General features: G+C 37.8%; 1 protein-coding gene across 6 annotated transcripts in view; it reads right to left on the bottom strand.

Moving 5' to 3' along the window:
* The window catches only part of LOC110099451 (PX domain-containing protein EREL1-like), a 50,861-nt gene that overhangs the window by 7,584 nt on the left and 18,945 nt on the right, over nt 1-24,332 (bottom strand). For all 6 annotated transcript variants that reach the window (XM_028701057.1, XM_028701060.1, XM_028701058.1 and 3 more), the window contains 2 exons: nt 24,160-24,324; nt 23,830-24,060 (listed from right to left, as the gene is read on the bottom strand). In XM_028701057.1, coding sequence (XP_028556890.1) covers nt 23,830-24,060; nt 24,160-24,324 — 396 coding nt within the window. The remainder of the gene's footprint in view (nt 1-23,829; nt 24,061-24,159; nt 24,325-24,332) is intronic.

The raw sequence follows: 24,332 nt of genomic DNA, 5'->3' as shown, positions 1-24,332 counted from the left end.
TGATTCTTGGGAAGAACGATGGCCGGAAAGAAGGTGGAAGTCTTGGAAGGCGAAATCGGACAATTGAAATCCAATTTGGAGGGAAAATTTTTCGACTTTCAAAATCAAATCACCTCCAACAATGAAAGGTTGGAGGGGAAGTTCATTGTGATGGAAGAGATGATGAAGAAATTACATGAAATGAAGACCAATCAGGCGACATCGGAAGTAGGAGAGAACACCGACGGCCATGGCATGGGAGGAAATCCGAACCCACTATGAGGGAGGAGGAATTCGGAGGTGGAAATCCTGGAGGAGGAGAACGACATGCCCCCTCTAGAACCACTTTCTAGAGAGGAGATGAGTAGGGAATACGACCAACGGGAGGCTGATTTGGTCAGGAGGAGGGAAGAATTCAATCGCCGAGGTGCTGAATTTGAAAGAATCCAGCGTCGATGTGCTGATTTTGAAGAGGGCAGGGAAGAAATTCATCGCCGAGGTGCTGAATTCGAAAGGATTCAGTGTCGACGGGCTGTTTTTGAAGGAAGAAGGGAGGAACGTCATCGTCAAGGTGCTGAATTTGAAGGAATTCAGCGTCGAGGTGATGATTTTGAAGGGAGAAGAGGAGAGTATAAAGAGGGATTCGAGTATAATCGTCGAAGGGATGATCGGGACACTTGGGGAACTCTTCTCCTTCGAGGAATGGGAGGTTATGGAGGGTACCAGGGAAACGGAGACCCACGGGTGAGGAAGTTGAAGATGCCCATCTTTGAGGGTGAAGACGGCCATGGCTGGATCTATAAAGTGGAGCGTTACTTCGTTGTCAACAGGTTGACAGAGGATGAAAAATTGACAGCGGCAGGTTTGTGTCTGGAAGGAAAAGCTTTGGCATGGTATCAGTGGCGTGACAGGAGGGAGTCCATCCGGAGCTGGAGAGTGTTCAAAGATTGCTTATTAGAGCGTTTCCGAGCCGACAGGGGGGGGGAGACTTCTATGAGCAATTCTTTGCCTTGACTCAGGAAGGGACTGTGGCAGATTATCGGAATCAGTTTGAGTACTTGGCTAGCAGATTGAATCACATTTCAGAGTCAGCCTTAGAAGGGAACTTCATGAAGGGGATGAAACTAGAGATCCGAACAGCAGTCAGGGTACTGGAGTCTAGGTACCTGGGAAAGGCTATGGAGCTGGCGCAGCTGGCAGAAGATCAAAAGAGATCAGAAAGAGGAGCTCGAGGGAACTATTTTAGGGGATCATACAAAATGACTACCACCTTCTTACCATCCAAAGGGGGAGCACCAGGGGGACAGAAGGAAGCACCCAAGGAGAAGACTGGAGGGGGAAATGGGGGATAGTTCAAAAAGTTTATAGAAAAGGAGATGCAGGATAAGAGAGCAAGAGGGTTGTGCTTCAGATGTGACGAGAAATACATGACGAGAAATACAAGTATTTCCTATCAGCTTCATACTTGATGATGATGGTTTCTTTTTTTAATGATTTCAAAATTTAAATTTACTCATGTCCTAGGCTGTGCTTTATTAAGAGAAATGAGTTATCATCTATCTCATATTTCTGCTTTGATAGACATAAAGAATACATTATTTTAGTGCTTTGAGATTTAAAAATCCTTGTCCTATGCTTTGTACTATGCTGGATTTATCTCCGACGACTTCATAGGAAAATAAGCATGCATTTAGTCTTTTGCTTTTTCTTTGAGGACCTGATGAAAGATGCACTCCGGTGACCTATCCCTTGGAGCTTGTATTAGGTTAATGTGAAGAGTCATTGGTCCAATGCATAGGGCTTTAATATACCTACCAATCATAAAGTTCTCTTTAGTTAAGCCTTGGGCTTTAAATAAATTTTCAGCGAAACTTCACCGATTCTATGTTGTGTGCTTTATTGTGGATCCGAAAATTCGGGCCCCGGCCTCCCCTCTTTTGGGGGATTTTTAACAGATTAGATTGTAGGGTAAATTTTCAGAAGGCATATTAGATTTGTAGATAAGACACTACCTAGATTTTTCCCTCATTTGCGAGGACTTTATGATATTTGGTTTCCTATACGTACAAGCCCATATAGTTAATTACCCCTCCCGATAACGAGAGAGAACTTTCGATTAAGGTTAGTCATCAATCATATACGTAGAGATATATATCTAGCATATAGTAGCAGCATGGGTCTAGGTTTTGAAAATTTAATATTTAAAATAAAAAATGTCACCATCTTGCACTTAAAATAAATGGTGAGGGAATGGATGATGAGACTTATCAAGATCCCATGATTTCGTTGTCTCGGATCATATACATAGAGATGCATCCCTAGTTTACTTAGTCAGAGGAGGTAGTCGATCCAACCTAATAAAAGGATCCTTGTCGGTAACCATGGGTTGCATCGTCCAAGGGTACCTTGTAGACCTGGGATGAATATTTGCCTAAGGGGACAAATTTGAATCCACTTTAGCTAATAAAGGGCTTTGTATCCTATCAATCATATCTATTGATTCATATCTCAAGGATTCAGTGCCATTGGGGAGCTTATGGGCTCTGACCATAACCATAATTTAATGGTGTCATTTGATAACAAACCACCCAATTCAGAAGGCCCTAGGCATAACTATTTTCCTGTGGTGTCATTTGCTGGCAAAATCATCGGTTAGAGGACACATGCCACATTCTTGCTGGAAAGAGACTGTTTGAGAATGAATGATAGAAATATTCTTAATCAGACATTAGCTCTTTGTGATCTAAAATGATATTTAAATTTTTCCATATCTACAAACTGTTGAGGAGGTTGAATGGGCTTTGCTTTAAGTATTTGATGGTTGAATTTTATTTTTTAAATATTGATAGTTTTGTATGTACTTAATGGGAATTTGGGAGGTATTTTAACATTTGTGATTTCCTCCGGTTGAGATTAACTTTCAATACGACTATCATCAGGGTATATGGGCAATTTTATTTTATTAGTTGAACCTTGTTAACTTAGTCTCATTAGTTGACAGAGGATTAGATGCATTGTTGGTATGGGCTCCGAAAATTTGGCTTCGGCCTCCCCCGCAGATTTTTTTCTTCGGGGGAGTTTTAACAGAATTAAGTTCCAGGGTAAATTTTGGAAGGCAAATGGAATTGTAGATAAGACACTACTCAGAGATTTCGCCCTCATTTTGTGAGGACTTTATAATTTGAGTTCTAGTTTCCTATAGGCGCAAACCCCTATAGTTAATTAAAGCTAGTCATTAATGAATACATTGTATCCATGGGTACGTGGTACCCAACATATAGTAGCAGCATGGATAAGAGAATTTGGGGATTTGAAATTTAAAATAGAAATTTCACCATCTTACACTTAAAGTGGATGGTGGGGGAATGGATGATGGACTCGATCAAGATCCCATGGTTCCGTCGTCCCGGGCCATCGTAATCCCTAGTCTACTTAGTCAGAGGAGGTAGTTGACCCAACCTGATAGAAGGATCCTTGTCGGCAGCTATGGGTTGCTTCGTCCAAGGGGACTTTGTAGACCTGGGTTGAATGTTTGTCTAAGAGGACAAATTTGAATCCACCTTAGCTAACAGAGGATTTACTGCCCTATCGATTATATCCTATTGATTCATATCTCAAGGATTTGATGCCATTAAAGAACATATTGGTTTTGGCCATAACCATTATTTTGTGGTGCCATTTGGTGGCAAAACAACTTGGTTCAGAGGGCCCCGGGTTATAACTGTTTATCCTACAGTTCCATTTGGTGGCAAAACTACCCTTACTAGCAGAAGATTATTTGAGAAAAGATCCTAGTGATATTTTCGACCAGGCATTAGCTCTGTATGAGCTAAAGTAAATTTTAATTTGTCCACCCCGCAAACTAATGCAGAGGATGGATGTATTTTTCTTTAAGTGTATATTTGATGGATTATTTCAATTTTAAACATTTTGGATTTGGATGATTTTTTGAATTTCTTGGATTTTAGGCATTTGGGTGGCATTTTTAATTATTTGGAATTAACCCCCCGATTGAGATATGCATTCAACACAGCCATCATCGGGGTGTTATTAGGTTATTTGAAGAAATTTGAATTTTAAAAAATTTTGAGGGCATTTTGAAATATTTGAAATTAACCCCTCCGGCAAAGATCTGCATTCAATACGGCTATCATTTGGGTGCCTTTGAGGTTATTTCCATTTGTATATTGAACCTTGTCGACTCTGTCTACTAGCCAACAAAGGATTGGATTTCGTAGGTTTTATGTCTTTGTTGATCAATTTCTTTGTTCACGAGCCTTGAAGGTCTTATATGAACGTATAAAACAAATATTCCGGTCAACACCCTGACTGTATATTTGTTTGATAGTTCGAACTGTGTCGACTCCTATTTATATCAATTGTGCGGGTAACTTCCATTTAAATGCAGTGTTCTATTAGCATGCTCGTACACACCTTTTGTCCACTTGTAAAGATGTTGCGGATCTGGTGGATCAAATGGGAAAAGGAAATGTAGATGAAAAATTAAAGATAACAATTATTCCAAAATGATATAAATGAAAATATCCAAAGAAGTATAAGTTAATGAAATGAAAGAAAAGAAATAAGGTTAAGAAAGGATGGAAGACATCTTAATTAATTAATTAATTATAATGATTAATTTATATAAATCCCACTGAGTTTACTTAGTAAACTCAACCCACGAGTTTAAATGTTTCAGGTAAGTTCCTAAAGAAGTAATGGCTGAAAGAGAAGAACATGTTTACAGAAGGCGACGTGCAAATGACAACAGGTAATTTTTCTCTTGTGTTTAGTGGCTCTTTAGTACAAATGAAGTAGTATTGTTTAAGAAATTTTATCGTCCGACTTTCGTACCCGCCTCGTTAGAGCGAGCATCCGGGCCGGGTCGTGACATCTATGTTGTGTGCTTTATTGTGGATCCGAAAATTCGGGCCTCGGCCTCCCGTCTTTTGGGGGATTTTTAACGGATTAGATTGTAGGGTAAATTTTCAGAAGGCATATTAGATTTGTAGATAAGACACTACCTAGATTTTGCCCTCATTTGCGAGGACTTTATGATATGAGTTTTGGTTTCCTATATGTACAAGCCCATATAGTTAATTACCCCTCCCGATAACGAGAGAGAACTTTCAATTAAGGTTAGTCATCAATCATATACGTAGAGATATATATCTAGCATATAGTAGCAGCATGGGTCTAGGTTATGAAAATTTAATATTTAAAATAAAAAATGTCACCATCTTGCACTTAAAATAGATGGTGAGGGAATGGATGATCAGCCTGATCAAGATCCCATGATTCCATTGTCCCGGATTATATACATAGAGATGCATCCCTAGTTTACTTAGTCAGAGGAGGTAGTCGATCCAACCTAATAGAAGGATCCTTGTTGGTAGCCATGGGTTGGATCGTCCAAGGGTGCATTGTAGACCTGGGATGAATATTTGCCTAAGGGGACAAATTTGAATCCACTTTAGCTAATAAAAGGCTTTGTATCCTATCAATCATATATATTGATTCATATCTTAAGGATTCAGTGCCATTGGGGAGCTTATGAGCTCTGACCATGACCATAATTTAATGGTGTCATTTGATAACAAACCACCCAATTCAGAAGGTCCCAGGCATAACTATTTTCATGTGGTGTCATTTGCTGGCAAAATCATCGGTTAGAGGACACATGCCACATTCTTGCTGGAAAGAGACTGTTTGAGAATGAATCATAGAAATATTGTTAATCAGACATTAGTTCTTTGTGAGCTAAAATGATATTTAAATTTTTCCACATCTACAAACTGTTGAGGAGGTTGGATGGGCTTTGCTTTAAGTATTTGATGGTTGAAAATTTTTTTTAAATATTGATAGTTTTGTATGTACTTCATGGGAATTTGGGAGGTATTTTAACATTTGTGATTTCCTCCGGTTGAGATTAACTTTCAATACGACTATCATTAGGGTATATGGGCAATTTTATTTTATTAGTTGAACCTTGTCAACTTAGTCTCATTAGTTGACAGAGGATTAGATTCGTTGTTGGTGTGAGCTCCGAAAATTTGGCTTCGGCCTCCCCCGCTGCTTTTTTTCTTTGGGGGAGTTTTAACAGAATTAAGTTCCAGAGGATAAATTTTGGAAGGCAAATGGAATTGTAGATAAGACACTACTCAGAGATTTCGCCCTCATTTTGCGAGGACTTTATGATTTGAGTTCTAGTTTCCTATAGGCGCAAGCCCCTATAGTTAATTACCCTCCCAATCACAAGAGAGAACTTTCAATTAAGGCTAGTCATTAATGAATACATCGTATCCATGGGTACGTGGTATCCGACATATAGTAGCAGCATGGACAAGAGAATTTGGGGATTTGATATTTAAAATAGAAATTTCACCATCTTACACTTAAAGCGGATGGTGGGGGAATGGATGATGGACCCGATCAAGATCCCATGGTTCCGTCGTCCCGAGCAATCGTAATCCCTAGTCTACTTAGTCAGAGGAGGTAGTTGACCCAACCTGACAGAAGGATCCTTGTCGGCAGCTATGGGTTGCTTCGTCCAAGGAGACTTTATAGACCTGGGTTGAATGTTTGTCTAAGAGAACAAATTTGAATCCACCTTAGCTAACAGAGGATTTTTTGCCTTATCCATTATATCCTATTGATTTATATCTCAAGGATTTAATGCCATTAAAGAACATATTGGTTTTGGCCATAACCGTTATTTTGTGGTGCAATTTGGTGGCAAAACAACTCGGTTCAGAGGGCCCCGGGTTATAACTGTTTATCCTACAGTTCCATTTGGTGGCGAAACTACCCTTACCAGCAGGAGATTATTTGAGAAAGGATCCTAGTGATATTTTCGACTAGGCATTAACTCTGTATGAGCTGAAGTAAATTTTAATTTGTCCACCCTGCAAACTATTGTGTAGGATGGATGTATTTTTCTTTAAGTGTATATTTGATGGATTATTTCAATTTTAAACATTTTGGATTTGGATGATTTTTTGAATTTCTTGAATTTTAGGCATTTGGGTGGCATTTTTAAATTAACCCCTCCGGTTGAGATATGCATTCAACACGGCCATCATCGGGGTGTTATTGGGTTATTTGAAGATATTTGAATTTTATAAAAATTTGAGGGCATTTTGAAATATTTGAAATTAACCCCTCCGGCAGAGATCTGCATTCAATACGGATATCATTGGGGTGCCTTTGAGGTCATTTCCATTTGTAGATTGAACCTTGTCGACTATGTCTACTGGCCAATAAAGGATCGGATTTCGTAGGCTTTATGCCTTTGTTGATCAATTTCTTTGTTCATGAGCCTTGAAGGTCTTATATGAACGTATAAAACAGATATTTCGATCGACACCCTGACTGTATATTTGTTTGATAGTTCGAACTATGTCGATTCCTATCTATATCAATTGTGCGGGTGACTGCCATTTAAATGCAGTGTTCTATTAGGATGCTCGTACACACCTTTTGTCCACTTGTAAAGATGTTGCGGACCTGGTGGCATGGCATTATACTACGATTATTTGCCCGTTTGATACAGATATGAACTTGCATTCGCTGCATTCTTTATACAATTCGCTGTAATTTTGGTCCTTACAATACATCCTCTACTGCTGCAGGTAGATGTATTCATTCGCAGACTGAAATTGACTACAAAATATTGCATTTACTGAAGGTCTTTCTGCATCTACCCATAAGTGGCATAATGTACATACATCTGTATTTATAGAGAGATTGTATGTATTGTAGATCTTTTATCTTTGCTTGCATGCAAATCAATGTGCTTGTTTGTATATTGATGTTGATTGCTAGTGTTGTAAAGCAATTATTTCATTTGTTAAATGCCCTTCACACACCTTGCATTTTGATTAGCTTGAAGATCTCCAAAATTCCGGTTGACCTCTGTTATAAAAAAAAAAAAGATTAAGAAGAAAATTACCTCCGCTGCTTGCTACAGTTGCTCGTACTTGATTCGATGTCGATCTAGTCGCTTCTCCGCAAGATCTGCTCAAATCCTGCGGCCATTGTTCAATAAGACGCTGCGACTCTTCATTAAATAGGAAACAAAGAGATCTTCCAACCCACGAGCTCCACACATGACCGAACCACCCTACTCCTGTTCGCAAATCGCAAACCCCCAAACGACTCCATCCTTGCCCCAGGTCAATGCCGAACCAGCCGTAGGCCTCCCGATTCCTTCTGATCCAAAGAAAAATAGATAGAGATAGAGACAAAGAAAGATAATTAAGAAGTATAACCTCACCATACCTTCCAACCTCGACACCTTACCCGATGCCTACGACCTCCACATCCTGCCGAGCTTCCTCCTCTACCTCCAGCAGCCGAAACCCACAAACATCCCATCTACCACTATGTCGATCCTCCTCCGACCTACCCTATCCGATCTCCTCCTTCCACGACATTCCCTCTTCCTTTCAGGGCGAAAGTTACAAATAATCGGGAGTAGGAACGGCAGCTCGCTTGCGTGAAGGTAACTTTCTACTGTTCGCGTGCACCTTCAGCCTAATCCCGTAAAACTGTCGAACTAAAGAGAGGAAAGGGAGATGTGAGATTTAAACCGGATTTAGAATAAACCCTGCATAAATTCTGTCTTAATCATGCTTTAACCCTACATAAGTCCTACTCATATCCTATTTTTGGACATCATTAACTCAAATTATACATAACTTTTTTTAATTAAAATTAATTATTTTTAATTACAAAGAAAGATATGCTGAGCAAGTTGCTTGTGAATTCTGTCTGATGGTGATATTAATGGACTATACCTCGGAAGAAGACTTGTATTTTCCAAAGGAAGATGAATCAGACCCTAACATAGCGTCACAGATGGGACATGTAAACCTGGGTGGTGACTCTGAATCAATAGATGAATCCCTAGAAGCAATAATGTCCGACTCTGAAGAAAATGCACCATCAAACGAGACTGAGCCAGAGGAGATCGCTCAAGTTTAGTTGCGGAGCAGCAAGATATTGTCGCCTCCACTAAAAAAAAGATCTCCAACAAAGACATGAGGAAAGAGATAGTCATCAACGATGATATAATCCCTGAAGATCCTAAGAAAAAGGATACTTCAACCAAGGGAATAAATAATAATATTTTATCTCATATAAGAAAAATCCCAACACAACTCAGCATATAAGATACTCTGGTAATGTCTAAAGACCATCGGAAGACTTTGATTCAGGCTCTCAAAGATCCTGAAAGATACGATGCATATTTTGCTGAACGTAATATGACTGAGGTCCTACACGCTCGTAATGAGCCGTTTATCACCTTCTCCGAAGAGGACATGATGCTCAAGACTACAAACCATAACCATCCTCTCTATGTTACTGTAGAGAGTGATAAGATGAAAATAAGTCAGATCTTAATCGATTCTGGATCATCCATAAATCTCATGAGTCTTAAAGCATTGAGATCACTATACCTTGATGTGGAACACCTCGGGTCAGATAAGATGATGGTGCATGGTTTCAATGAGAAAGAGCAAAAGATCCTTGGATCATTCATGTTCCCTCTTGTATTTGGAGAACTTAAGTCAAATTCCATGTAATTAATGAGAACACTTCATTCAAGGCGCTACAAGGTCGCTCCTGGTTGCATGAATATAGCGTTGTCTCGTCGACACTATATCAATGTATGAAGTATCTCAGGTGTGGAGAAAAATTCAAAATATATGGCGACATCCAGCCCTTTACAGTACATGAAGTAATAATATATGAAGATGTCAAATACTTCATGCCAAAGAAGTTAAAGCCGTCGAGCTCCATGGAGGCTAAGACAACAAATTCAAAGGCTGCAAAACAGCGCGGACATGAATGTGAGAAGAAGCATGTGGGGAGAAACAAGGCAATGCTGACTCTTCCAAAAGCACCGACATTCCCAAAGAAAAGAAACACGTACCTCATCTAGGGAGTGACACAGATGAAGATGTTGTCACTCCTATCAAATCCCAAAGAATATGTCAGTTTACGGATGAATGGAGTAGGGAGGTTAAATATTTAAACGATGATTATGATTATGACTCTATCTACATGAACATGATGTAGGATGTATTCTCCAGAAGAATAAGCAGCCTATCGATCTTAGATAGTATACTCGTAGTCACACGTATCCCCCTACAACACTTCAAGAAACTCATTCCGCACGAGATGCATAAGGTTGAAGAACTCACAACCTGTTATCTTCCGCCTCTTAAAACGGGGACTGCGTCAGAGAACATATTATATTCTGCGAGAATGCGTAAAGAAGAGAATAATAATTGCTCTTCGATTCTGAAGAGTTACTACCTACAAGGCTACTTAGGTTTAATACCAAAAAGTATTCAAAGAATGCTACGAAAACAAATCAATATTCCTACCACCAAATGACATCTTCGTACAAGCTTGGGCCTCTGGTATAGAAGGAATCTGCATCCATTACGATAGAAAGATATTGTCTTGTATAAAGGTATAGGATTCATCAAGTAAAATTCATTCGAAAAGAGACTTGCTGAGCAATCACATATGGGGGAATAAGAACCGAGAATAACGACAATGAGGAAACATACGAAGCTAACAATTATGATGATCAACCCGTAGAGGCCAAGAATGCATCAGAAGAGCTTGAAGATAGTGGACAGGCTAGTACTATGGATGAGTTAAAAGAAGTCAACTTGGGAACTGAGGAAGACCATCGCCCAACCTTTATTAGTTCTCTCCTATCCAAGGAATAAATAAAAGAATAAAAGAACTTCTCTGTGAATTTAGGAACTGCTTTGTCTGGATATATGCTGAAATGCCTTACTTATCCACTGATGTAGCGGTTCATAGATTAGCCATCAAATCAGATATAACACCCATCAAGCAAAGCTCCAAGGAGAATGAGATTAGAGATTGAAAAACAGGTAATTTTCAAAACCAAGAAGCTCATAAAAGCAGGCTTTATCCATGAAGAAAAATATGCAGACTGGATTACCAATATTGTCCCGGTGAAGAAGAAGAACGGTCAGATTCGTATATGTATCAATTTTCGGGATCTCAACAAGGAGTACCAAAAAGATGATTTTCCGCTCCTTGTATCAGAACTAGTAGTAGATAACATGTCCAACTACGACATGTTCTCCTTTATGAACGGATCGTCAGAATACAATCAAATCAAGATGGCGCGTGAGGATGAAAAGCATACATCGTTTAGGATGTCCATCGACATTTTCTGCTATACAGTCATGCTCTTTGGCCTGAAGAATGCTGGTGTCACCGACTAGCGGGCAATGACTTGTATCTTTGATGAATTAATACATCAGAAGGTCAAGTGTTATGTAAACGACCTGATCATTAAGAGCATGGATCGAAAAGACCTAAGTGATCTGAGAATCGTATTTGAAAGAATCAGGAAGTATGATTTGAAAATGAACTCCCTCAAGTGTGCATTTTAGGCATCCTCAGAAAAATTTATGGGGTATGTCGTTCGCCATCGAGGAATCGAGATCAACCCTAATAAGATCAAAGCAATTATGGAGATGCCGCCTCCCATAAATCTCTGTCAACTTTACTCTTTGCAGGGGCAACTGGCTTTCATTCGGCGATTCATATAAAATATGTCGGGTAGGTGCCAGCCCTTCTCCAAATTAAAGAAGAAAGATGTCTGTTTCAAGTGGGATGAAGAGTGTCAGGAAGCATTTGACATTATCAAAAGATGTTTGCTAAATCTTCCCATTCTCACAGCGTCAATTCAAGAGAAGTTTTTTATAATATACAAGGCATCACTAGAAGAGTCCCTCAGAACGTTTTGGCCCAACACAATAAAGAAGGGAGAAAATGCACTTTACTACATTAGTTAGAGATTGATCGGAGCAGAAGTGCGGTATTCCCCAATTGAAAAGCATTATTTGGCGTTGATTTTTGCAATTCAGAAACTCTGCCATTACATGCTTTTCACAGGGTTACGTTGATATCAAAGATTGATCCGCTGAAGTTCTTGGTGATAAGGTCAGCATTGACAAATCATTTAACCAGATGAATAGTGATACTACTACAGTTTGATATCACGTATATACCACAAAAGGCAGTGAAAGGGAAAGCCTTGCAAGATTTTCTCACCGCGCATCCTTTCCCGGCAGATTCCCGACTCAATGATGATTTGTCTGATGAACAAATCATGTATGTTGAGGAATATGAAAACTACCATTTTAGGAGCTGTATTTCGATGGGGCATCATCGATTAAACCTACTCGACCTCCAAATCTTGCAAGGGCTCGAGCCAACATCGGTCTCATTTTCGTAGTACCTGAGGAAGGCATAATGAAGTTTTCATTCAGTTTGACTAAACATCGGACCAACAATGAGCTAAATACGAAGCTCTAATAGTGGGACTGGAGATTGTGATCGATGTTAGAATCCAAAATCTTCAAATCTTTGACAATTCTCAACTTGTGATAAATCAGGTCCTCGGCATTTACAAGGTTGACAAATTTGAATTGGCTCATTACCACCGATGAGCTCTCGAGCTTCTGAAACAAGTGTCAAATGTTAGAACAACCGAGTTCCTTGAGGCCAGAATGCCAAGGTAGATTGTCTGGCCAAATTAGCCAACGAAGGGGCGAACACCGACGAGGAGATGCCTATACCAATCATGATTCACGACCGTCGGGTCTTAGAGCTGGCAATCTTGTATTTCCCGCATGCAAATGAAATACTAGATTCAAGCCAACAGGATAAAACAACGATTAATCCTCAGCCTCCCCAACAAGTAGCTCTTGAAAATCAACCAGAATAATGCCATGTAGTAAAGAGACATAAAACCAACAGATGCTTAGAGTCATGGCTATAATGCTTAGACATTGAGGAAGAAGATGATTGGAGGAAATCCTTCATCGAATATTTCAAAAAAAGTAAACTCCCAACAGATAAATCTCTATCCACACAAATTCGAAAAAGGGCATTACGATACGCTTTTGTTAATGACATGTTGTATCGTCGAGGTTTCGATCAAATGTGGCTACGATGCCTAGGGACCAAGGAAGCTAATAGGGTAGTGATAGAAGTCCATAAAGGACTTTGTGGAGCATATCAGTCAGGTCCCAAGATGGCTGCTAAAATCAAAAGAATGTGTTATTATTGGCCAAAAATGGTAAGAAATTATATTGACCATGCCAAGAGGTGTCATGAGTGTCAGATCCACAGTGATGTTATACATTAGCCTCCAAATCCACTGCACCCAACATTAACATCCTGACCATTTAAATGGTTGGGGTACATATATAATCGGGCTGATAGATCCGTCATTTTCAGCGGGACACCGCTTTATTCTGGTAGCAACATAATACTTCTCGAAGTGGGCAGACGCGGCTCCATTCAAAGAAGTCACATCTGAGCATGTGATCAATTTCTTTACCAATAACGTTGTCTACATATTTGGTTTGTCACGCCGCATAATCTCGAATAACGATACGACTTTTAAAAGTACAAAAATTTACAAGTTCATTAATCGGCATAAAATCGATTAGTGATATTCATTCATATACAACCCAAAAGTAAATGGCTTGACGGAGACCTTCAAGAAGACGTTAGTGAAATTACTGAAGAAGATCCTCATCAAGACTTAAACAGAGTGGAATACGACAATGGTAGAAGCGCTATGGACATACCGTACAACCTACAAGACGCATCCAAAGCCACTCATTCACTGGTGTTCGAAGTTGAAGCCGTATTACCACTCAAGATTGAACTACCATCACATCGGGTAGCGATCCAGAACTATCTCACTCAAGAGCAAAATGCTCACCTAAGAATGGAAGAGCTTGACGCACTTGATGAAGTTAGACTGCAAGCTCAACAAAACCTGGAAATTTACCGAGCAAGAATGGCGAAATCATTTGATTAGATGGTGCGTCCTCGTGCATTTCAGGAAGGAGAATTAATCCTGGTACTGAAAAGGCCAATCATCCCACACCAAAGAATTGGTGACAAATTTGTATTCAACTAAGAGGTCCCTTTGTTATCGAGAAGGTATTTCAAGGAGAAGCTTATCAATTAATCGATCTGAAAGGTCAGAGACCTATGCAGCCAATCAATGGAAAACACCTAAAGAAGTATCACGAATAAAATTGCCCAAGAAAATATTATATTCAATGTGTTATGTATTTTATACATATTTGTTATAACATATGCATTTTATATTTTGAAATCCACTTATGTACCAAGAATGCATTTCAAAATCCCCCAGAAGACTAGGGACATTTTAAATATTTATTCAGGTCAACATCGCTCCTCGTGCTGAAATCCCAAAATAAATATTTAAAATCTCAAAATACAAAACCTGTCTAAAATTTTCCTGCGAGACATGGGACATTTTAAATATTTATTTGGGTCAACATCATGCTATGCGTCGAGATCTCCAAATAAATATTTAAAATCTCAAATTTATTCTATCCTAAAATGTCTATGTGAGACGGGGCATTTTAAATATTAATTCGAATCGACATGACGCTGTATACCGATATTCCCGAATAAATATTTAAAATTATCAATACAAATATTCTTTTATGATGAAGAATATAATGAATATTTTCAAAGTAAATGCAGGTGATCTTTCGAAAGTTCGGAACACCACCTTCCCCAATGTACCAAGGTTTGAAAGTCAAGAAAAAAATTTTTGTGACTACACACTAACAAGTCAAGCCATAATAGCTTGAAGTCTTTCAACAGCCTAAAGCTTAATGTTCGAATGAGTGTAAAAAGCCGGATCCAATACGCCCAAATATGACTAAATCGCTGGCAGCTCTATCTACTCAACACGCCAAAAGAAAGGTCATAGTAGCAGAACCCCAACTTCGTTAATCCGTTAGGAGGGACTGTAGGAAGTACAAAGGTTAATTTGACTCGATAAGTTCAAGTGATCATAGTCTATCAAATTCTCCTAATTAACTAGAGAATCAAAATTCCAATGGAAAGGAAGAGTAGCGAGCAACTACCGAATGTACGTAAGCTCAAAATCTTCAACCACAAAAGAAAACTCCAAATCTACAAACTTCATTAGATTTAGTATTGGGAAACGCATTTGCCATAACTCAAGTCTAAAGCTCGAATGGGTATAAAAGGTCGGATCCAACACACTCAAATATGATCGGATCACTGGCAGCTTATCTACTTAACACACCATAAGAAAGATCGTAGTAGATGAACCCTCGTTTCAATAAATAGAGGACAAAGAGCTGTCAAATTCCAGCTCGCCCAATCTGATGAACTCAAGTGGTTCAGATTAAAGTCTTCTCAAGTGGTTAATGATCAATGTACTACCCAAATTTTGTACTATCAACCGAATCTGAAACCTACAAATCCTTCAACAAGTCCACAAAGCATCAAGCGAGAATCGAAGGAATTTTTCTTCAACGAGACCGCTAAAGCACAAAGCAAAAGACCGAAGATATTATCCCAAAGTTCATGAAAAGCTTAAAGCTGAACTAAGGGAATCTCGTCATCAACAAGTCTATTATGCACAAAGCTTTGGACCGATGACTTCTCGCCACTAACCTAATATAAATCTAAAAGATTTGTCTCTGACATTTACTCCATCAAGCCCGCCAAAGCTAGAAGCAAAGGGCCAAATGTACAAAAATCAGCTAACAAGTCAAAGACAAATCAGATAATTCCCCGTTCATATCCACAGCATAAAACACAGGGCAAAAGAAAACAAAATCTCATAACCCAAACTAAAACTACAAAAAGAAACGCCCTGAATGACATCTACAAGTGTGATTAAAGGCTGGGGGAATATTTATTTATTTGGGTCGACACCACGCCGCGTGCCTAGATCCCCAAATAAATATTTAAAATTTCTTGCCAAAATACAACTAAAGGAGGAAAGAATGGAAGATCCTCTGTAAACCAAATGTGTCATCAGTAAAAAGTATAATTTGAGCAAGATACAATCAGTACAAGAGACAGTAAAATCCCACCAGCTAATGAATCTGTAAAATTCAGATAAATCTCGAACAATATCAACAACTTACAATAGAAATATTACATCTTTACATAATTGCAACATAGAAAGATGGTGAGTAGTTACAAATATGCTAGAAACTAATGTGACAGTAGTGGCAAAAGAAGAACAAAAAAGGGGTGATGCTATATATTACTATCAACCTACAAAGTGATACTCTAGAAATCTGAGTATGAAATACTCTATCACTATCCCATGGATCTTTACTGCATAAAAGCCAACATGTTAATCACATCAATGACTACAAGTGCATCTACAAGGTCTACGAATGCACAAAGAAAGACTCTTGGAGATCTATATTATGAAAATCTTGGCGTGATATCCAAAAAAGCTTTTGGAGATCCGCTAAATGAAAATCATCAATGTGACATCCAGAACAAATATCTAGAAATCCAAAGAGTCGATCAACATACAACAAACGTGGTTCGCTTTAGACGCGTACCACATTTATTGGGGGAGCATTTGTTGACCTATGTTATACAAAAAAAAAAATATTAAGAAGAAAATTACCTTCGCTGCTTGCTACAGTTGCTCGTACTTGATTCGGCGCCGCTCCAGTCACTTCTCCGCAAGATCTGCTCAAATCCTGCGACCGTTGTTCAATACGATGCTGCGCCTTGTCTTTAAATAGGAGACGAAGAGATCTTCATTTGCTTCCTCTCAAACCCACGATCTCCACACATGACCAAACCACTCTGCTCCTGTTCGCAAACCGCAAGCACCCCGCCGACTCCATCCCTGTCCCAAGTCGATGCCGAACCAGCTGCAGGCCTCCTGATTTCTTCCGATACAGAGAGAGATAGAGAGAGTGAGGAAGTATAACCTCACCTTGCCTTCCGACCTCTACGCCTTACCCAACTCCTGCGACCTCCACATCCCGTCGAGCTTCCTCCTCTACCTCCAGCAGCCGAAACCAACAAACATCCCATCTACAACTATGTCGATCCTCCTTCGACCTCCCCTTTTTTATTATAAATATGTTTAATATTAACTATAATTAATTATGATTAATTATTAATTATAATCAATTATTTTTAAATTGTAATTGATTATTAATAAACATAATTAACTGTTATTATTAATAATTAATTATAATTAAAAAGGGAAAAGGAAATATAAATACTCCTCTCACCTCGATCTGCGTGTCACACCACCGACAACCCTGTGAAGGTATACATTTTTCAAAACTCAGATTCTCGCTCTCGAAGTTCGCGGCGCACCGAAAAATCACCCATACACACCTTTATTGCGTTTGGTGGGATGGGACCCCGGTGCGACACCTAAGATGAGGCAGGTAATCACCTAAAATGCCCATTTTGGAGTTCGCGGCACACCGAAAAATGGTCTATACACGGCTTTATTGCGTAGTGGGATGTGAACCCAATGCGATGCCTACGACGATGCAGGGTTACTTATAAGTACCCTCGAGAGTGGGGGAAAGCCAACTGTCTTTTAAAATATGTACATTCAAAGACCACATACACGCCTATAGAATGCATTCAGCATGATGTATTTGCATAGTAGTTATATGTATGCATGTATGATTCATTTTGCACATGTTTGAATGAAATTCTCGATACTCTGGAGGTTATTTAAAATGTAATGGCAATGTCAAGCGACATGCTTAAATGAAATCTTGGGCATCCTACAAATGCATGTTATAGGTCATTTTTCGAAAGCAATAGCAATGTCAGAATGACACGCTAGAATAAAATCCTTGACATCCTACAGATACATGCCAGAGACTCTTGGAATGCAAAAGCAATGTTGAGGCGACATGTTAGAATAAAATCCTCGGCATCCTACAAATACATGCTGGAGATTATTTTGGAATGCAATAGCAATGTCGAGGCGACATGTTAGAATGAACTCCTCAGCATCCTGCAAATGTATGCAAAGTGTATATTTTGAGATATGATTACAATGTCAAATGACATGCTATGAATGGATTATTATGCAAATGCGTGTATGAGGGCACATCAAAATATTTACACGCCGTGTAAAGGGGTGTTTTGTGATTATCAACTATGCAAATAAGCACTGCTGATAAATGCGCCAAATTTATTTAGAAATCTTCAAACACCCTCTATCCAGTTGTATGAGTGTTGCGAATCTGGTGGCATGGCGCTGTAAGTTTATCACTTCGGCCCACCTGTCGTTTGTAGTTTTTTACTACAGATTCCCTGCTTTCGCTTACAAGTGAATCGAAACGATGCATTCAAAATAGTCATATAATTCCTCATTGTTTTGATATAGACCAAATACTCAGCCAATGCATTATTAGATTCCTCATCTTCAGTTTATGATGAAGTGGTTGTCATCATTGGTTTATATAATGAGAAGGCAAATGAGAAGAAACCTAAGTTTAGTTCTAGTGGAGTTAGTGGTGCAACTATTAGTAAAGTTATTGAAGCTTGTGCTAAGTCTGGCAGATTGTATAAGAGTGAATGTCTAATCAGTTCCAACACTTTCTATTGGTGTCGTCATCCTGGACACAGCAAAATATTGTTCTGCATTGGTTCAGAAGACTTTAGGAGAAATGAAATCAAGTGAAGCACCTTCACGGAGAAATTTTGGCAAACCAAAGATGATATAACCATTAGTTGTAGCTTCAACACAAAATCAATCCAAGCAGAATGTTCGACCGTGAGTTTATACTTTGACTCAACAAGAGCCTAATAAGTCTGCATATGTTAATAAAGTTGAATGAGTAGTCCTTGTTATGTTATATCATATGTTTTGGGTTTATCAGGTTATCTTGTTATGCAATCTCAGGTGTTTAGTTTAATTCAGTTATGTATCCAATGTTGAAGTTTATATTGGAGAAAACTTCAAGACGTTGTTTGCATATGTAACTAGATGAAGATGTTTTCTTATATACTTAGAAGTCAAGTAAATTTTGATGATGAAATTTTTATTAGGAGGGTAGAATTGTAAAACTCAAAAAATACTTAATAGTTGTGTAACGTCTCCTTGCGACGCACTGCGACGAAAAATAGTCAAATTTTCAAAGATTTTGGATTTCGATGAAATTAATTTTATAAAATTATAAATTTAATTTCGATCATTTTGATATAAAGAACTTATGTTAAATTTCATACGGTTTGAGAGATAAAAATAACCAAAGTTTATTAATGTAAAAATTACTTAATAGCCCTTAAGGTCTTTAAGGAAACTAATTCATGCAAAGGTAGATTGGACATTTGGCTTTCTCCCCATCGCCTAAATGAACTAAAGGGACCGAACCATTCATTCCCTTTTTATTCCACGCCATTTTCTTTCGGTCAAACGTGAGAGAGAAGGGGGCAACGACGAATGTGTTCCGGCAACATTTTCCGGCGATTTTTCTTGAGGAAATCAAAAGGGAGGCTTGAGGAAGAGAAATGGTAAGTTCTTAAATCTAGAAATCATGTTTTTCTTTTAGATTTCTTTAAGAAAAATTTCTAGGGTTTTCCCAAAACCTAGAATTTTTCAAGGGGATTATTAGGAATTGTAGGAGGAATGATTCTAAACCTAAAACTGAAAGTTTCTCCAAATTTTAGTGAGCTTCCAAAAGTTAGGGTTTTACAAATTTTTGATTTCTAGGAAAATTTCTTAACAAAAATTATTCTTAAAAGTCTTAGAAAAGTATTTAATAATGAGATGACAAGATATGTGTGATTGCATGTATATGTTGAATTGGAGTTTACTCCCTTATGATACTGACTGGGGATGCAATGTACTCGTGCACATTAATGGTGAAGGAAAAGGAAATAGTAAAGGAAAAATGAGTACTATTATAGGTACTAAAATTTAAGATGGCACCTGTGAAAGTTGTACTGTTTATGAAAATGAGAATGATATAAATACATATATGACGAATGCAAATTGAATATAATATGACATGCATTTTTTAATTCTGCATAAAATTATGCATTTAAGCATATGATGAAATAAATGATATGATTATATGAAATGAAAATTTTAAGTTATGTAATAAAAAGAGATTATGCATATTGCTTCTACTACAGTGAGTAAATGTAGTTTAAAAACATTTGTTACTCGCTACTGTGGCTTACTTTTGTTGCTCTAACATTTTTTTCAGGTGTAACCTAATAAACAAAAAATGAAAAGGGGAAATGTATATTGTAGACATAATGCATTGGAAGAAAGGTATTTAAGTTAATTTTTTATCAGTTTATATTTTTAATGTTTAGTGGATCTTTCAGTATATTGGAGATAGAATTAGAAAAAAAAAATTAATCTACCATCCGACCGTCTGTTCCCGCCTCATTAATTCGAACCCCCAGCCCGAGTCATGACAAGATTGGAGGGTGGGAACATCCCTCTTTCATTACAACCATCGATTCAGCAGTTCAGTGCGGCTTTTCAGCCACCTCAAAGACTGTCACTGCAAAGGGAGTAGGAGCATCCTATCACCATGGGAAAAGATATGTCACCCATCAGTGTCAAGCCCTACCATTATCTTCAAATTCAGAAGGATGGAATTGTGAAGTTGATTAGAGAGATAATGGAGGCAGGGATCATTCAACCTAGTGTCACTCTAATTTTCAATCCAGTGGTAAGTGCTTTAATAGCAGTTTTGTTCGTTCCAACTTGACAACAAGGTGGGTCTTCGAGAGAGGAGTATTATTAGATCAGTCCATTGGACCAATCCAGCCGGTCCTTCCGAACTGGCCTGGGCGAAAAGAGGCGGAACTCTCTGTCTCTTCTGTATGAGTCGCACAAGCCGTCGGATCCTATGGAGCTGTTTCAGAAGGATTTTTGAGAGAGTTAAAAGGGAAATTTGAATGTAGGGACTGTTTAGAGATTTCCTTTTCGATTGTATGCATTAAATAGTTTGTTTTCCTAGGGTTAGGGCATCTTGAATTTGACTGAAATTTGAGATCTCTTAGGTTTTTTGGGCTCTAGCAACGCCTAGAGATTTGGGAGAGATAGATCCTCCTCACGAATAAAGGCTCAATTGTATCTTGTTATTTTTCTTCCATTCTATTTGATTCTTACAATAAAATTACTATTTTTCTTTGGTTTTCCATTGAATTGGAGTTTTCTTGTTGTTTTTCGAAGATTGATAGGAAAAGTTTAAGATCTACAAGTGTTTCCTAACAGAGACCTTCTACCTAATAAAATTCTCTTCATAGTTGGTCCTTTAGATTCGTTAGCCTATAAAATTTTTAGGTTCTTTTGGGAGGAGCTTTGTCAACAATAATAGCTTCAAAAAATCTCTTTTGATGCGCTGGTTGATGCACAAAATGTGATTGAGGCCCATAACATAGCCTTATAATAGTTGTTATGGCAATAATAATAGGGATTTCTAGAGAAAACTACATGGTAGCTCCAGATTCTCTGGTGTTTATAACTACATTAGCTAGGCCAATGTTATCTCCATACCCTAGCTATATGGTAAAAAAAATTGAACATTTATTTTTGAAAGATTTTAATTAGTGGAAAATTTTTGGGATTAAACGCAAGATATTATGCCATATAACTCATAAACACGACCTTTTTTATGAAAAATAAATTTTCAAACTAGTTTTCCTTTCTGCTGGGAACTTTCACTAGCAACTTCTCAAGTTTAAGACTAATGCATCACACCTTATAAAGGTTGCTCAAGTTTTGGAGTAATTGCAATAGATGAAATAAATTAAGCTTTTTTTTTTTTAGTTGCTAATATACTGCATGTATAACTAGCTAAAAATAAAAAAGAAATCCTCTCAAAGTAGAGTTGCCAGAAATTTATGGGGTCTAAAAATTCATGCTTGGCTCTTATGAGAGATTGTGTTTCAAGTCAAATTTTCAAAAGAATATTATTGATAAAATATTGCCTAGAGATTTTACTCTCATTTTATAGAATTTTAAGATCTAATTTTGAATTTCCTACCGGCAAAGCCCCATGATTAATTATCACTCTCAATGATGAGAGAAACTTTTGATTAAGTCTAGTCGAATATACGCTAAATGTTTAGGTTATACTAGCATCAACTTGAATTTTAAGATTGAAAAAATTTACCACCATTAGCTTGAAGGAGATAATGGAGGAAATGACAACAATCCCAAGCTCCAACGGATTGTTCATCTTGGATTGTCGTGAACGGCAGTCTACTTAATCTACAGAGATAGTCAACCCAAGTTCATTGAAGGATCCTTATCGGCAATTATGGATTGTGCCTTCCGAGGGTACCTTCGAGAGCTAACGTGGATGTTTGTCTAAGGTAGATAATTCCCTAGGACTTTTGTAAGTTCTTAATTATCTTTCACCCTTATTGCTCCTCTTTTCCAGCACAATTCCCTTTATATAGCCTCGAACCTAGCTCCCTCAACCCCAAAACACATCTAAGCCGTTGAAACCTCTCCCAAATATTTCCCTAAATACATCATAACCTCTCAAAAGATAAACCCCCCAATAACCTTAAGATACACTGGCCAAAAATCCAATATAAAGACATAACTTTTAGCTGTGAGAAGCCAGACTAAAAATATTATAACTCTTTAAACACTAATCTAAAATCTATAAAAATACCACAATTACTTTTTAATATCCAAAACCTTTGATCTAGAGTTCCTACCCTTTTTTTTCAAAAGAAAAATTTATTTTAAATAGCTTAGGAGTTTCAGCACCAAAATATATCCAAATCATAAATACCCATTTTATCAGCACCAGATTAACCCTTGAACCACCACCCTATGGTGACATCAATCAAGTTATTGACTTCATCAAAAGATCCTATAGACCCTATAGTAAGCTCTAGAATTTAAGATTGCAAGAATTCCATGCTTGGGATTGCAAAAATGTGTACGCCTCATCTAACAAATGGCATCCAATTGATAGTAAATGGTCAAGGCTGATGCTATAAGATGGGCTATAAAAGCATTTGATTACATTAAATAGCCTCAAACATTACAAAGTTGTTTGAAACTTGAAGTCAATTAAGTTGGGAAGTCGGCCAACCAAACAAGATCTACTAATCACTAGAGTTAATATGGCAGCCAGGCTTCAAAGTCCATGCTCCCCTATCTTTAACCTAGGAGAAAATACCAAGTGAATTAGTATAAGTTGACCAAATCTTTAACCTAGTGTGGTTGATATTGAGCACTCAGCTTAAGGTAAGTTGGTCCAATGTTAGGCAAGTAATTGGAATCATTTCAAATTCACCATATTACTTCATTAATCTAATCAAGATAAATGTGCAAGAATAAAAATCAAGTCAATAAGAAATGAAACGCAAAATAAAAATCATTTGTTTCTTATTGCTATAAGATAATGTAACTTATCAAACTGTGTTAAAAATTATATAAAATCAGTTTTTAACCAATGCTTAAGATGCCAAGCATAGGTTAGACTAAAGAAGCAACAAAATGTGTTGTAATTAAAAAAAAAAAACTGTGCAAAGAATTAGATTCTTGGGATAGTACACTAGCAAGCCAACTAAGAGTATGCCAAACCAAGTTTAAAATAATAAAATAGGGCATTGTGGCAAAATGAAGGAAAGTTCTCCTGCATATTTGCACATTTCTTTTATGTGGAGCGGGGTCACATTAGACTGGCATCAGATAAATAACATCCACATGCATCGAAAGAAGTAATACACACAATGGTCCCCCATTATTTCAAGTAAACTAAAATAACCAATTGCTGTAATTACTTCCATCAAATCACCACAAGTGATTGCATTTAGTTCAAAATTTTCAATCTTTCTATTGTGTTAAAGCTCGTTGAGGAAATTATTAGATTAAATCAGCTAAAAATGATGGCGTGCAAACAATATTAAAGATAAACCATCAAAGTGACTAGCATAAGAGGTTAAATCTTTTTTCAAGGAGAACATGCTTAATACCTCCAATTCAGCATTATCATTCGCAGCCTGGTTTAGCTTTTCCTTTAACTCTGATAGAGAGTTCCTGAGAAACTTAACCTCTTTCACAAGAACTTTAATATCTGTTTTTGAATCCTTCTCCAGCTCTTCCAGACGTCTCTGTAATTTTTCTATTTGTTCTTGCTTGGTAACCAGCTCCTGCTCTGACATACCGGCACTTGTTTTTTCTGCCTTAACATGATTTTTTTCAATCTGTTAAAAGTGAAGTTGGTAACAACATCAATAAAATAGAACATCGATGCCTATTTCAATTAGTGTAAAACTAGAGGTTTGAGAGACAAAGAAGCAAACCTGTTCAAACTTAAATTTGGTTTCCAACTCTAGATACTTCTGGGTAAGTTCATCCATAGCCCATTGGGTTTGTGTGAGTCTTTCTCTTTCAAGTAAGATGGCTTGCTGAAGATTTTCTTTACTTCTCTGCTTAGTGCTGTTGAGGTCAACTTCTAAATTCTTTACCTAAAATT

This window comes from Dendrobium catenatum, unplaced genomic scaffold (assembly GCF_001605985.2).
Source record: "Dendrobium catenatum unplaced genomic scaffold, ASM160598v2 fragScaff_scaffold_1636, whole genome shotgun sequence".
Classification (NCBI taxonomy): Eukaryota; Viridiplantae; Streptophyta; class Magnoliopsida; order Asparagales; family Orchidaceae; genus Dendrobium; species Dendrobium catenatum.
This window is presented reverse-complemented; position numbering and strand designations above follow the sequence as displayed.